Source organism: Lissotriton vulgaris, chromosome 3_1 (genome assembly GCF_964263255.1).
Source record: "Lissotriton vulgaris chromosome 3_1, aLisVul1.2, whole genome shotgun sequence".
Taxonomy (NCBI): domain Eukaryota; kingdom Metazoa; phylum Chordata; class Amphibia; order Caudata; family Salamandridae; genus Lissotriton; species Lissotriton vulgaris.
In genome coordinates, this window is record NC_141689.1 from 1,069,073,672 (window position 1) to 1,069,087,395 (window position 13,724).

Below are 13,724 nucleotides of genomic sequence, written 5' to 3' on the forward strand. Positions count from 1 at the left end.
GTCCTGTTAAGCTCTGCATCCATGTTTGACCAAATAGAGCACTAAAGAGTCACCGGAGCTGTGCCATTAAGGTACTCAACATACTCAAACCCTAGTTCTTGATGTGAAGAAAAATGAGGGGTCGATGGGGAAACAACCAATAGGCGAGGAGCGAATATATTGTTCTCTACTTAGATGATAGCAGCATCTCTGTAGCCACATAACTGCATGCCATATGTTGTGGTCGGGAGGCACTTCCTTTTGTAGATTTCTAATAACTGAGCTACTGGTTTCCTACCAGTTCAGGCAACATGAGAAAAAATGGTGCCAATAGCACAAGAGAATCGGGTTACTCAGCTTCTAAAACACGCAGACCATGTGCAAGCATCATCAAATTCTAATCCAAGGTGAGAGAAAGAGGACGTAATTTCTACCTTCCAATCAATAAGTTATAGGTTTTGGTGTTCCTAGGGCCACACACAATGACAAACATTTTAGAATAGTTTGTTTCCAAATCAAGGCCTTCATGAATTCCACAACCATGCTGAGCAAGGTCTTCAAGCCATTCGCCTTTCTACTGAGAAGCACCGCTTCATCCGCATATAATAAACTGGGCACAGCTTTGCTCTTGACAAACGGTACATCTGCCCCAGCAACATCGAATGTCCTCTCCAAGTCAATAATGTATAGTAAGAAGAGTATAGGGGTGAGTACACAACCATAACGTACACCACGATTGACTTTAAATGGGGGAGTACACTCACCAGCCTCAACAAATCTTCCTGAGGCTGAAAGATCCCAATGTAGGAGTCTAAGAAAGGACACCAAGTCTGCCTCAAGGCCCCTAAACTCAAGAGTTGCCCATAACGTTGACCGGTTTACACAGTCAGATTATCACTTGCCTCTGTGTTCTTTATCAAACCAGGACTTATCCCGACGGGGAGCTCTGCCTGTGGGCCTGGTCAAAAAAACCTTTAACACAGGACTGAGGTTCCCCAAAGCTTTTTGTGACCACATCCAGGCCTTGCGGATTTGATGAACAAAGACCCACTAGGTCCATACTACTGGTCACAATATAATTAATGATTAGCTTCATATTGAAGTGGCACCAGCATCTTTGGTAGTTAGTGCCTTGCTACTTCCAACAACTGCATACTGGCGCTTCATAGGGGTTGCAATCTGCAACAAATTGGGAATATGGTCGCTAAGCACCGAGCAAGGACCTCACCTCCAGTAGTGAATAAGAGTAGCCTCCATGATGTAAAAACATAGTCAATTGTGGACCATAGTCCCCTCCCGTGAATGTGGGTATGGTTGTTGTGGCACTGGAGGAGACTACATTCTCTAGGTCATAAGTCACCAAATTCAGGTATAATAAACGTCCCCTGGAGTCCATGGCATCAAGGTCTGCTTTTTTAGCACAAAATAATATGGCGTAAAAACATTGGAAACAATTGTGAATACTTGCTGAGCTATGCGTTTGTGTTTTTTTACCACATACTTACTGGCCACTCACCAGAACTCTCTTCACATCCATTTTCAAAATCTCCTAAATGCACAACTGATGAAAATCTGGTTTGCTATAAAAATATAATGGGGACAAAAGCAGACGACAAAAAAGTCATGTTAATAATGTGTACTGAATAAATAGAATGAAATAAGTTGGGGATACAAATTAAAACTGATAATATTGTGTCTTATATGCAGTGGTAAGTGTACGGGGTTCAGCTGTGAGGATCATTTACAGAGTACTTTAGGGATAGTAAGGGGTGGGAGGGTTCATGGGCTGGTAACTTTAAGGGGTACTTAATGGCTTTTAGGACTTGGGGAAGGATAGCGTTCACGGGTAGTAACGTTTTTTATGGTCCATGGTAGGCTAATCTTAAAGGAGAGGATGTTTTAAAGTTCAGGGAAGAGTAGCATTGGGTTTGTAGGGTGTTTTGGGGTTCAGGGAAGCATGTGTAAAAGGGTATGTAGGGATCACCGGAAGTGTAGCGTTAGCAATTAGTAAGAGCTTAAAGGGCTCAGGATTTCGTAGCTTTAAGGAGTAGTTGAGCCTGTTCGGTTTCGGGGAAGTGTAGCGTTAAGGGGTGGTAAGGGTTTTTTTTAGTTCAGGGAAGGATGGATTCTGGGATGGAAAGCGTTAAGGGGTAATAAGGGATTAGTATAGTACCATTAGATAAATCAAAGAGCATGAAATAAAAACGAGTTTTAAAATATAAAATTGTCATAGGTATCAATGAAGGCCATTACATTATTACTGCTACAGTTTCAACTCAACTTTAATATAGCTGACATTTTCGACATCAACTTTATTACAAACACAAAAACTTACCAAAATACAATTTTTTCGTCGTAAGCTGATGCTAGAACCAGAAATGTTTCAAATCTTGATTTTGTAAATCCTGATTTAGTAATTATAGTCCTAAAGCTGATCTTTTACAGTCCCAAATGCCAGCACCCGGCTTATTGGCCTGGGTAATGTTTGTTTATCATTTGGGTCTCTTGTTATAAATCGACCGTTCTGCTACCAAACCTGACATAAGTTCGAGAAACCACAGTGTCTTACAGATCTTGAATTTCCCCTACCCAATACAGTTGTTGGGGTTTAAATGAGCAAGTGTACAAGATTCGTTCTTAGGATGCAAACACAGTCCAAGGCAAAAGGCTTGATGCAAGGTTTAGTCTGATGCTTTTGATACATGTTGTTTTAGGTTGGAATTATTGGAGGATCTGGCCTGGATGACCCAGACATTTTAGAAGGAAGAACTGAAAAATATGTGGACACTCCTTTTGGCAAGGTATGACATTTTGCTTTTCCTGTCTTAGTTTATTTTCCCTTCTCTAATATATATTTTTTGTTGGTGTAATGTTCTGTGTATTTTGATGCTTTAGTTTTCTCTTCATTTGTCAGTGGTTCCATAGAAGATGTGCTACTTTGGAGCTGGCATTGTGTGGTATGGCAGGCCAAAAACAGCCCATTGAACATGGAAGCCCGAATCCTACACATCAGTATTCTCTTGGCATGACTTGGCTCTAACCAATATATCCCTAATGTACCTTGTGCCTTTTCTCTTTATTGTGTGTTTTCCACATACAATTCTAAAATAGAATTATTCTGTGCTTCTAACTCAATCGATGCAATTGTCTATATTCCCTCAGTATTTTTCATAAGGATTATTTTTTGTAACATAATGCTTATATCCTTTTCTTTGTTTCCTGCTTTTTGCCGTGTATGTGCATGCCTCAAATGCTTGCCATCAAGTGCAGCATGGTTTATAATGAGCAGTCCACTGTCTTTGGCCATGACATGGTTTAACATCTTCTCATGGGTCGGGGTGCTGGTTTCTCTTGGAGTGAAAGGTAGTCATGGTGCTAGGCGTTTTAAAGTTGTTTTACTGAAGTGTATTATGAATGTTTGCATGCTATGTGCTATCCAGTTCTGGGAAAAGGGGATGAGACTACCTGGGTGTTGAAATCGGGTATTTACGTTTAGGAACTCTGGTTTTATAAGAGTTTAGCAGAGAGAAACAGAGAGACATCCCCAAGATGTTGGCACATCTACAAAACGTTGTGCCCCAGCACTACTTCATTTGCAAATTAAGCACTGATACCTCCCCAGAAATCTTCTGAATTGTCTCAAATAGTACAACGTTTCTCTGCTCGCCTTCTCCTTGTGCATCAAAATCTATAGCACCAGCACACCTGTGGGTAAAAAAGTGTTATGTAAATTCAGTTATCAACCACTAAGAACTGTAGCACAGGGGTATCTTTACCCACCGCAGAAATGTAAAACTCGGAGTGAACCTGAGCAGATCAAAGCCTGTAGTAAAAAACCGCGTGATCCACATATTAGCAGAAATCGCATGGACAAAGTAAACCGCGGGCATGTACCAATCATCCAAAGCAATTTCTACGAGACGACCAGCTGCCTGAGTCCGCTCTCACATGGCACAGGTATTGTGCGCTCTGCAGAAGTTCTTCAGCTGCTGCCCTCAAGAGCATGCTAAAGCCTAGGTTTGGTCCATGAAGCTGTGTAGTTCAAAAGGGACCGAGATACAGAGTTAGGGAAACACAGAGCAGGAGTGTCATGGAAATAGTGAGAAAAGGGAGGAAAGAAAGTGACCCAGAGAAATGAAGGCGAGGGAGAGAGGAAAGAATTGAAAGCGGGGTTATGAGACAAGTAAGAAAAATGTTAAGAGACATAAGCATCTTAAAGAACAAAGGCAAAATAAAATGTTAAGAGGAAATAGACACTGAAATGAAAGAAGCAAGAATCAGAGAGTGTAAAAAGAGAGCAGAAAAAAGAAAGTGGGAGTTAAAGGAATCCTGAGTCTAGAAAGGGAGAGAGAAGTAGTGGAAGGGATTAATTGAAAGGTGATGTAGAAGCAAAAACAGTGACCTACCGAGTAGAGGAGGAACGTGGGAGAAAGGAGGAGGAGAAACAGAACCATAAAAGATGAGGTATAGGGCAAGCTAAAAAGGGTGAAACAGTGGGGACAAAGGGACAGTGAGTAGATGATAACTATAGGGCAATGCAGAGCAGAAAGACCGTGACAATGGTTCATATTCACTGAAAAAATATATGTTGAGGAAGATTATGAATGAGATTTACTCAAACTTTAAAAACCACAAAAATTGGCTGCTGAAATACAGATATAGATCAGTTGCTGTACAGATTCACCCAATGCTGACCCTGAGGGAGTGTTTTATACTTCCCAGAGTCTTTCCTCCTCTTATTCACTCCTCCCAGCAAAAGTAGGGCCCATGCAGAATTAAGAACACCTACTAACCCCCTCCCCAAAATGCATCATATCCTGATCAGCAGGAGGGCAATTTTCAGTTACTTCCAGCATGAGCAGCAGTGGGGCGAGCTTCCGCCACACACCTCTGGACCAGCAGTAGAAAATACTTTTCCACTCACAGTATGAACAGAAGTAGGTGTAGCTTCGTTCACACCTAGCATAAGGAGTAGTTTTGCAAGCTGCCTCCACATATGATCAACCTTACAAACACTTTCCTTGCATACCTCATGATCAGCGGTAGGCAAGCTTCCTCAACATACATCATGGACAGCAGAAGGGGAATCGTCCTCCACATATAAAAAGAATAACGGCCAAAAATTCTGCCTTCAGATGTGACATTACCAGTATTAGGCCAAGTAGGCCAACCTTCATGCACATACTTCAAGATGTCAGTTATGACACATCCTTTACCGACATCACAATTAACGTAGTCAAAGCTTTAACCTAGCAGCATGCTAAGCTTTTTTTTTTTAAACATCTTTTTATTGTTTTCAAGTTACAAGTAAATACATTTCCAACAGCAAACCATCACATTCGATAAGTTGGGTTCATTAGGTCGAGTTTACTCGAACCTATTCCTGTCCATCCAAAAGCTGAATTTATACGATGCGGATTTTCAAAAGTTCACGTGAAATCACGTGACCACCAGCTCCTTCGTGCACGAACTTGCATTTGCTTCCGCTGCCCTGCCCCCCGCCATCACTTATTCACGGCCGCAGGCCGTGACTTCAAAGGGTTCCGCTGCCCCGCCCCCTGCTTCACGGCCATCTGTTCCCCTCTCTCTCCCCTAATTATTCACTGCTGGCCGGCACATCTAGTTTCGACCCACTCCGTGTACTACCTACTACTGCACAAATGTCAGTAACCTGCCTCTAATAGGCTCCGCTCAGGCCTGCGTTATTCCGAGGTTTTCACTTATTTTAGGCATGTTTCCCGAGACGGGAACCTTGCTCCATAAGCAACACAGTGCTTTATAAACAATCAGGCGCATGGAGTACACGAGGGGATAAGCACAGAACAGTATTGCGGGTGGGGCCCTGTTGAGGCCGGATTTTAGACATCAACAGGTGATCGCAGTGAGATGATGTATTTACGCCAACCTCACACACCACAGTGTAAAGTTGTTTTTTACGTCACAGCGCACTTTACCGCTTTAGGCGCAGCCAAAGTGATTTACCCAGAATCACACAACGTTTTGCTCAATTGCATAAGCCAATGATTTAAATTCTGAGGCCAGCACTTAGGCATGTAGCGTCATACAAGGATGGGTACTACAGAGCTGAGTGTTATAAGACAACTACCAGGTGACGCACACAAAGCTGCCTTATGCAGAGCATCGAGGCGGAGGGGTCATTCCCTGAGGGGGCCCCCGCTCTGCAGCACCTCCCCAGGGCGTCATGCTCTGGCTGCAGATCTAACCTCCCCTGCCGCTGAAACTAGGGCCCTCCCACCCCCCACACACTGGCACCGAGGCAGAAGGACGACCCTGCCATTAAACCTTTTTAGCGATGTGACATGCATGGTTGGGCAGGTATGCAAGAATCCAGGGGGCCACGCAACATATTTTGCATTTGGGCTCTTTCGCATTGCCTCACGCAGGGGCGTAACACAGGCCCACGCAGCCCCCACATTGCGGGGGGGCCTCTCACGCTCCGGGGGCCCCATTAGCAGAGCCAGCAAGCACTGCAGATTCAACAGGTATATTTTGTATTGTGTTGTGATTAACTGGTAAAGTGCTTCGTTTGTTGCACCAGCACCTCACCCTGGCCTCGTCAGATTGGTGCAAGGCGCGCAGGGTGGGGGCTGGTTTGGTGACCATTGCCATGCGCAAAGCGCAACTGAAAGTGCGCGTCTGGTGAAGCCAGGTACGCATCGCAGGTGCCAGAGACGACCGAGAGGGGCGCATGGCCGCAGGATATCATTTAATTATTTCTAGCCTCCTCTGGCTAGCCTTGCATTCTTGCCCCGTCTTCAGAAGCCCGCAGGGATGTATCGTGGGGCGGCCGACAAGGAATTCAAGTAAAAGTTAATTTAGGCCCCTGTTCCGACCGTTCTGTGGAGTCAAGAGGCAGAGACCGTGACGATTGCTCCAGTGAGAGGCGAGGATGAGGCACCAACCTGACTGCACCGGGCCGGCGGTTTCTTTCAGCTCCTGCCTCCGGTAAAGATTTATATTTTCAAGTCTAGGCTTTTTCCTCGGGGACTGTTACCCTTTTCCGGTCTGTTAGCGTGAGGAAGATTCCCTATGGTCGCCTTCAGTTCAGAGCCATATCTAAATATGTATTTATTCCTGAGACTTTTACCTTGATTGTTTACGTGGCTCAAGCTCTATAAGTTAGTTGTGGATTGTCAATGAAACCTGCTACAATCAATTAGGAGCCAATACGTTATTAATGACTACAAATAGTATTCACCTTCTTTGCAAGTATTTTATTTTACAAGCATCTGTTACGGTCTTTCTTTCCTCCATAAATTTACAAACAATAAAAATATCACAATACAGATCGGAATTTTGTCTAGTGGAAGTTTTGGCTAATTAGTAAGTAGGGCAGAGAGTTAATATGCCTGCTGCAAACTGTACGCAAAATTCAGATCAGGGAGCGCATATGATGAAAATAGGTCAGCGCTTTGTTCGAGATATCCTTTTTTTAATTTACAGGGAGTGTTTAAGTTAAAATCCCGGTGAGTTATTAACTGTCATAGAAGAGTGCATACAAACGGAGAGTGCTATGACCCCCCCCCCCCCCCAGTTTTTCTTTATTAGAATGTTGCAAAAGGGTTCATTTTGGTAAAAAAAAAACCAGAACCCCCTAACCACAGTGTAACGTTTTAAATTCTCAGTTGTTGTGCCTCTCTAGACCAAGCACTCAAACCATACTGTCTATCAGTATGGATGGCATGTGACTCTTACCCCTTGTAGTCCTCTATCTTATGTAACATTCCAAATACACTGATTTCACACTTTAATTGGTTGTCTCAGTGCAATGTGTGTGTGATGTAGAGTGCTCTGACACCCTACACTTGTATGAGCGGTGCTATAAAACTAATTAAATGCATCTCAGTAATAGAGTGGTTATGGAGACTTGAGGGGCACTGTTAAAGCGTGTTAGTGAGGGAGTCCGTGGCGGAGGTGGTCATTGGAGGGCGTCAACAACCAAACAAACAAGCCGGCCCGGGATATAATAATTTACCTACAGCTGACAGCAAGAGGACTGCTCTGCTGCAATGGCCAGATTCATACAACTAAATTGAATTATTGTCACGATCATCATGATTAAAAATTGTGATTTATTGCAGCCACACGACAGTGCGCAAGCCGTAACCATAATCAAAGTTGAGAGCATAATATAGGCCTCCAGTCTAGAAATAATGGGCGGCCGCGTAGTCACCAAAGAAACATACCTTACAGCATACATAGAGAGGCCTATGCATTGTGACAATTTCTGATGTTTCACCTGATTTACCGAAGCGATATGCTTACATGAGGCAGATCTACATCTTACCTTACTGTTCTGAAAAAGGCCTTTCTCAATGATTTTTGCTTTTTCGCTCTCTGAAAAACCAGACCATGTAGGGCTGAGATATGTTAAATTCCTCATACAACCTTGAAAGTTGGGAATGTTATGTGCACTTTCTTACACTTCCAAGACCACTTCTGCCTAATGCATGCCTTTGGTGCCTAGGTGGGCTGTGCGACTGCAATCACAATTGAAATGTCGCATATCAGCAATCTTAAAAACTAGACAGCAATGCTGCAGGTACGTGCGCCCATTATTTCAAGCGCTTGTTGGCAAATGCAGCCGGCTTTCTGGCGGCCGTGCTTCTTTGTATCTTGGGGGTAATTTAAAACAGGTGGGTCCCTTTTGACAGTCATACAACCTGTTGGTTTTGCTGTGAGATTACTGCACAGCTTCTGCCTCAGCCTGAGGAGAATGCAGTATGGTGCCTGTCCGAGCGCGAGTCATTGTCACACTAGCAGCTAAGATGGATCCGTGTGTAGTAACTGTTCATGTTGGGGTTGCATTACATCCTGTTGGGTTGGGTCCCCACTGGACAGAGAGGCCCTGGAGTCCTGGTGCTCTCCTGATTGATTGCTGGCAGGGAGGGGGCCCAGTGTTGGCAAAAACTGGCAATCCAAGGGGCGCCTCTGCAGCAGGCAGCAATCTTGTATTTCATAAAAGCACATGGGAATGTGCAGATTAAATATCAGGAGGTGTTTTAAATATTCCTTTTACCCCCACATACAACACAGGAGTTTCCTTACCGGTCATGATGTGTACCACAAGCCATTACATGTGCTTAAACCGTGTTCCCAGCGGCCCTGCGTTATGGAACACTCCTAATAGCTTTTGACAAAACACACTCGTAGGTTGGCAAAAAACTTTGATTTCTGTTTCCTGGCATGAGGTTTAGGTATGTGTTTTTTAATGATGCTTGGCCCCGGAGGTTAGTTTGTATCAAGCACTGCGCCGTTACAACGTTGGAGGTTTCAAATCAAAATATGCCAGCATTTTGGGCTCCGGGGCAAAGTGGTAGGTGGTGGGCTGGGCTGCTGGGGGCCCCCTCCATGTGTTTCGCAGGGGGGCCCCCTCAAGTTTCGTTACGCCACTGGCCTCACGCTGCATCCTTCAGAGACCCAAATCAAAATGTGTGGCACGCAACAGGCCAGCGCGTGACACCACACGAAGCACGCTCATGGGGTAGAAGAAAAAGGGCATGGTAACCTCTGCATTGGCACCAGCTTGTTCTTGATTTGCTAATAATGGGTGTAATGACTTAAGTGGTGAACAACAGTATTTCTGTTTGTTTGCTGCTCATTAGTTCATGAGGGCTTTTGTAACAGAATATTCAGGCAGTCATCAAGTAATTCTTTAATCCAGTGGTATGGTTAAAGAAGACAACACTAGGTGTTTATGCCACACCTGGACGATGTACTGAGACTGGATGCCACTCCTTTGTACTGGCCCTTTTTGTACCCCCTGTACTGATGTTTAAACAGTCAGCGTGTTCCAATCTTTTTTTAACCATACCCTGGGTTGAGGACTGACTTGGCGATTGCCTGAATATCTGGTTATAGAAGCCCTGATGAAGTATCTGGTTATTACCGCACAAGACGAAACATGTTGGCTGGCAAGAACTTCAGGCGTGAAAGAATAATGCCAATAAAGAAGAATCGATCTGACAGCTTTCCATCACTCCCTGGTGATATCTGAAGGAGAGGACCGCGCCCAGCGCCATACCCCCTGGCCCCCGCAAACCGTCCTCCTCCCGCATAGCGTATGCCGCCACCACCCTCCTATCCCTTAACCCCAGACGCACACCACAATGCTACGAAGCTGCCCCAGGACGTACCCACGGTCCCTTCGCCTGCCACTCCTGCAAGTTCGCCTGCAGCAAGACTCACACCAAATCCACGACTTCCAAACACAGCTCCGACTCTAACCACCTGAAATGCATCCTGCTAAACACCCGCTCGATCCACAAACACGCCACAGAACTCTGGGACCTACTCGATACTGCGTCACCAGACATCGCCTTCCTTACATAAACCTGGATGAACGCAACATCAGCACCAGACATCGCCATAGCCATCCCGGACGCTTACAAGATCATCCGAAAAGACCGTACCAACCAAACAGGAGGCGGCATCGCCATCGTCCTTAAGAACACCATCAGAATCTCCACCAGCTTCGACGACTACCTTACAACCGCCGAACACCTCCACTTCCAGATCCACACCGACCCCAGGACCACACTTAGAGGCACCCTCATCTAAAGACCACCAGGAACCCGTAAACAATTCAACTAAGACATCACTGACTTCATCAGCCCACACGCCCTCCCCTCCGAGAACTACATTCTACTGGGAGACTTCAACTTCCACCTAGAAAAGAAAAACGACTACAACACCACCACCCTTCTGGACAACCTGGCCAATCTCGGACTCAAACAACTTGTTGACACCCCCACCCACCTTGCAGGACACACGCTCGACCCTATCTTCACCTCCAGCAAAAACATCTCTTTCAATCATACCACAGCTCTCCATTGGACGGACCACAGCTGTGTCCACTTCAGCTACAAAACTACCACGACTCACAACCCCCCACAACCGGCTCCTCGAAGAAACTGGAACAAAATCACCACCGACCAACTCCTCACATCGCTCAACCAAAACCCTCCAGCCCTCTCATCAGACCCAAACGAAGCTGCCACTCAAACATTGGATCACTCGTAGCGCTGACGAATTAGCCCCCTTAAAAAACCACCAGATCAAACAAGGTAGCAAAAAAGCCCCCTCGTTCAACGATGACCTTAAGAATTCTAAGAAACTATGCCGCACTCTCTAAAAAAACATGGAGAAAAAACCCAACCACTGACAACCTGACCACCTTCAAGGCAGCCACCCGCAAACACCACCAATTGATCCGATTCACCAAGAAATCCGCATTAAAGGATCGAATCGACAACAACGCCCACAACAGCAAGGAACTATTCAACATCGTCAAAGAATTTACCAACCCCACCGGAGCCTCAAACGACATTACTCCCTCCCAAGACCTCTGCGACTCATTATCCTCTTTCTTCTACAACAAAATCGCCGACATACATAACAGCTTTGTGAACACTCCGAAAGATCAGCCCACCCCACCCACTCCCAAACCCGAACCGCTCTCTAACAACCTTAGCGCCTGGAACCCAATCACCACTGAAGACACCATCCGCCTAATGAACTCCATCCATTCAGGTTCGCCAACCGACCCCTGTCCCCACCACATCTTCAACAAAGCAGACTCCACCATCGCACCCCATCTCCGTGATGTCATCAACTGCTCCTTCAACTCTGCCACCTTCCCCGATAGCTGGAAACACGCCGAACTCAGTGCCCTCCTGAAGAAACCCACAGCTGACCCCTCTGAACTTAAGAACTACCGCCCCATTTCCCTCCTCCCATTCCCTGCCAAAGTCATTGAGAAATCCGTTAATAGCCAGCTCGCCGCCTTCCTTGAATCCAACAACTCCCTCGACCCTTCACAGTCCGGCTTTAGAGCCAAACACAGCACCGAAACCGCCCTCATTGCAGCAACAGATGACATCCGAACGCTTCTAGACAACGGAGAAAAAGCTGCCCTCATCCTACTCGACCTCTCCGCCGCCTTCGACACAGTCTGTCATAGCACCCTCATACAACGCCTCAACAACGTCGGAATACAAGGAAAAGCCTTGGACTGGATCATCTCGTACCTCTCCGGGAGAACCCAGAGAGTCCGACTCCCCCCATTCAAATCAGAGGCCACCGAAGTCATCTGCAGAGTCCCACAAGGATCATCACTCAGTCCCACCCTCTTCAACGTTTACATGAGTCCCCTCGCATTCATCGCGCAACAACATAACCTCAACATCATCTCCTACGCTGACGACACTCAGCTGGTCCTTTCCCTCACCAAAGACCCTAACACCGCCAAAACCAATCTTCATGAAGGCATGAAAGAAGTAGCCGAATGGATGAAAAACAGCCGCCTAAAACTTAACTCAGACAAAACGGAAGTTCTCATCCTAGGATCCTCACCCTCTGCCTGGGACGACTCATGGTGGCCATCGGCCCTGGGCACAGCACCCATACCTACAGACCACGCACGCAACCTGGGCTTCATCCTAGACTCCTCCCTCTCGATGACCAGACAAGTTAACGCCGTCTCATCCTCTTGCTTCAACGTACTCCGCATGCTCAAAAAAAATCTTCAGTTGGATCCCCACCGAAACAAGAAAGACAGTCACCCACGCACTAGTCACTAGCCGACTGGACTATGGAAACACCCTCTACGCCGGAACCACAACCAAATTACAGAAAAATCTTCAACGCATCTGCCAGACTCATATTAGACATCCCTCGCCAAGCTCGCATTACCGGCCACCTGAAAGACCTCCACTGGCTTCCCGTCAACAAGAGAATAACGTTCCGCCTCCTCACCCACGCTCACAAGGCCCTCTACAAACTAGGACCCGAATGCCTCAACACAAGACTGTCCTTCTACACTCCCACTCGACAACTAAGATCCTCTAACCAAGCGCTTGCCGCAGTTCCGCGCATCCACAGATCCACCATGGAAAGATCCTTCTCCTACCTGGCGGCCTAGACCTGGAACTCTCTCCCCACTCACCTCCGCCTCACACAGAACCACATTTCCTTCAGAAAGGAACTTAAAACCTGGCTATTCGATAAATAATACACCCCCTCACACAAGCGCCTTGAGATCCTATGGGTGAGTAGTGCGCTATACAAATTGCTGAACTTGAACGTATTACTGTTGGAACTGGGGATTCTGGGGAGCCTTTGTGTGCGTGCTCCTCTCCTTTGCTGAGCACCCTATCAAGGTGTGCTGTACAAAAACCTTTCACTTTTTAGAACTTTGAAGCGTCTTCATCATATTTTTAGTTGATAGTTGTTGCATAATTTACATGCCCATTGGCATTGTGTGTCTCTGAGAGCCACGCCACACCTCGGCTCGGCTCGCCCTATAAACCTGCTGCTTGCCCACCTCTAAAACAATGGGCACCCACGTTTGTGCTAAATTTCTACACTTGTGGGATGAGCTAAATGTGCACACATTTGTTGTTACCAAAAGTGGTCTAGTGACTACATTTCCGATTTGTGTGTTAAGAGTTTGGGCTCTCTCTAGGCTGGCACTCTGAAACAAATGTCTGTGATACCGTGCACTTTAGACACAAGAAAGGCGCGGCTTTGAATCAGGCGGAGCCGTTCTGGCAGGACCACTCAAAACTGTCATGTTCTATTTAGCCTCAAAGCGCCTATAAGTGCTTCACTCCTCAATGTAGCGCTATAAGCCTGGCCTCTCTTTCTCAGATTGCCACGCAGGGCGGGATGGGGGTGCAATGGTTAAAATTCCCGCTAGTACGAGGTTCACGCCGCGCTCAGCA

At 46.1% G+C, this 13,724-nt stretch overlaps 1 protein-coding gene across 1 annotated transcript in view; it reads left to right on the top strand.

The window, feature by feature from the left end:
* Window positions 1-13,724, top strand: part of MTAP (methylthioadenosine phosphorylase) — a 384,186-nt gene that overhangs the window by 24,797 nt on the left and 345,665 nt on the right. Inside the window, exon 2 of the mRNA XM_086961491.1 lies at window positions 2,694-2,780. Within this exon, the coding sequence (XP_086817617.1) occupies window positions 2,694-2,780 (87 nt within the window). The remainder of the gene's footprint in view (window positions 1-2,693; window positions 2,781-13,724) is intronic.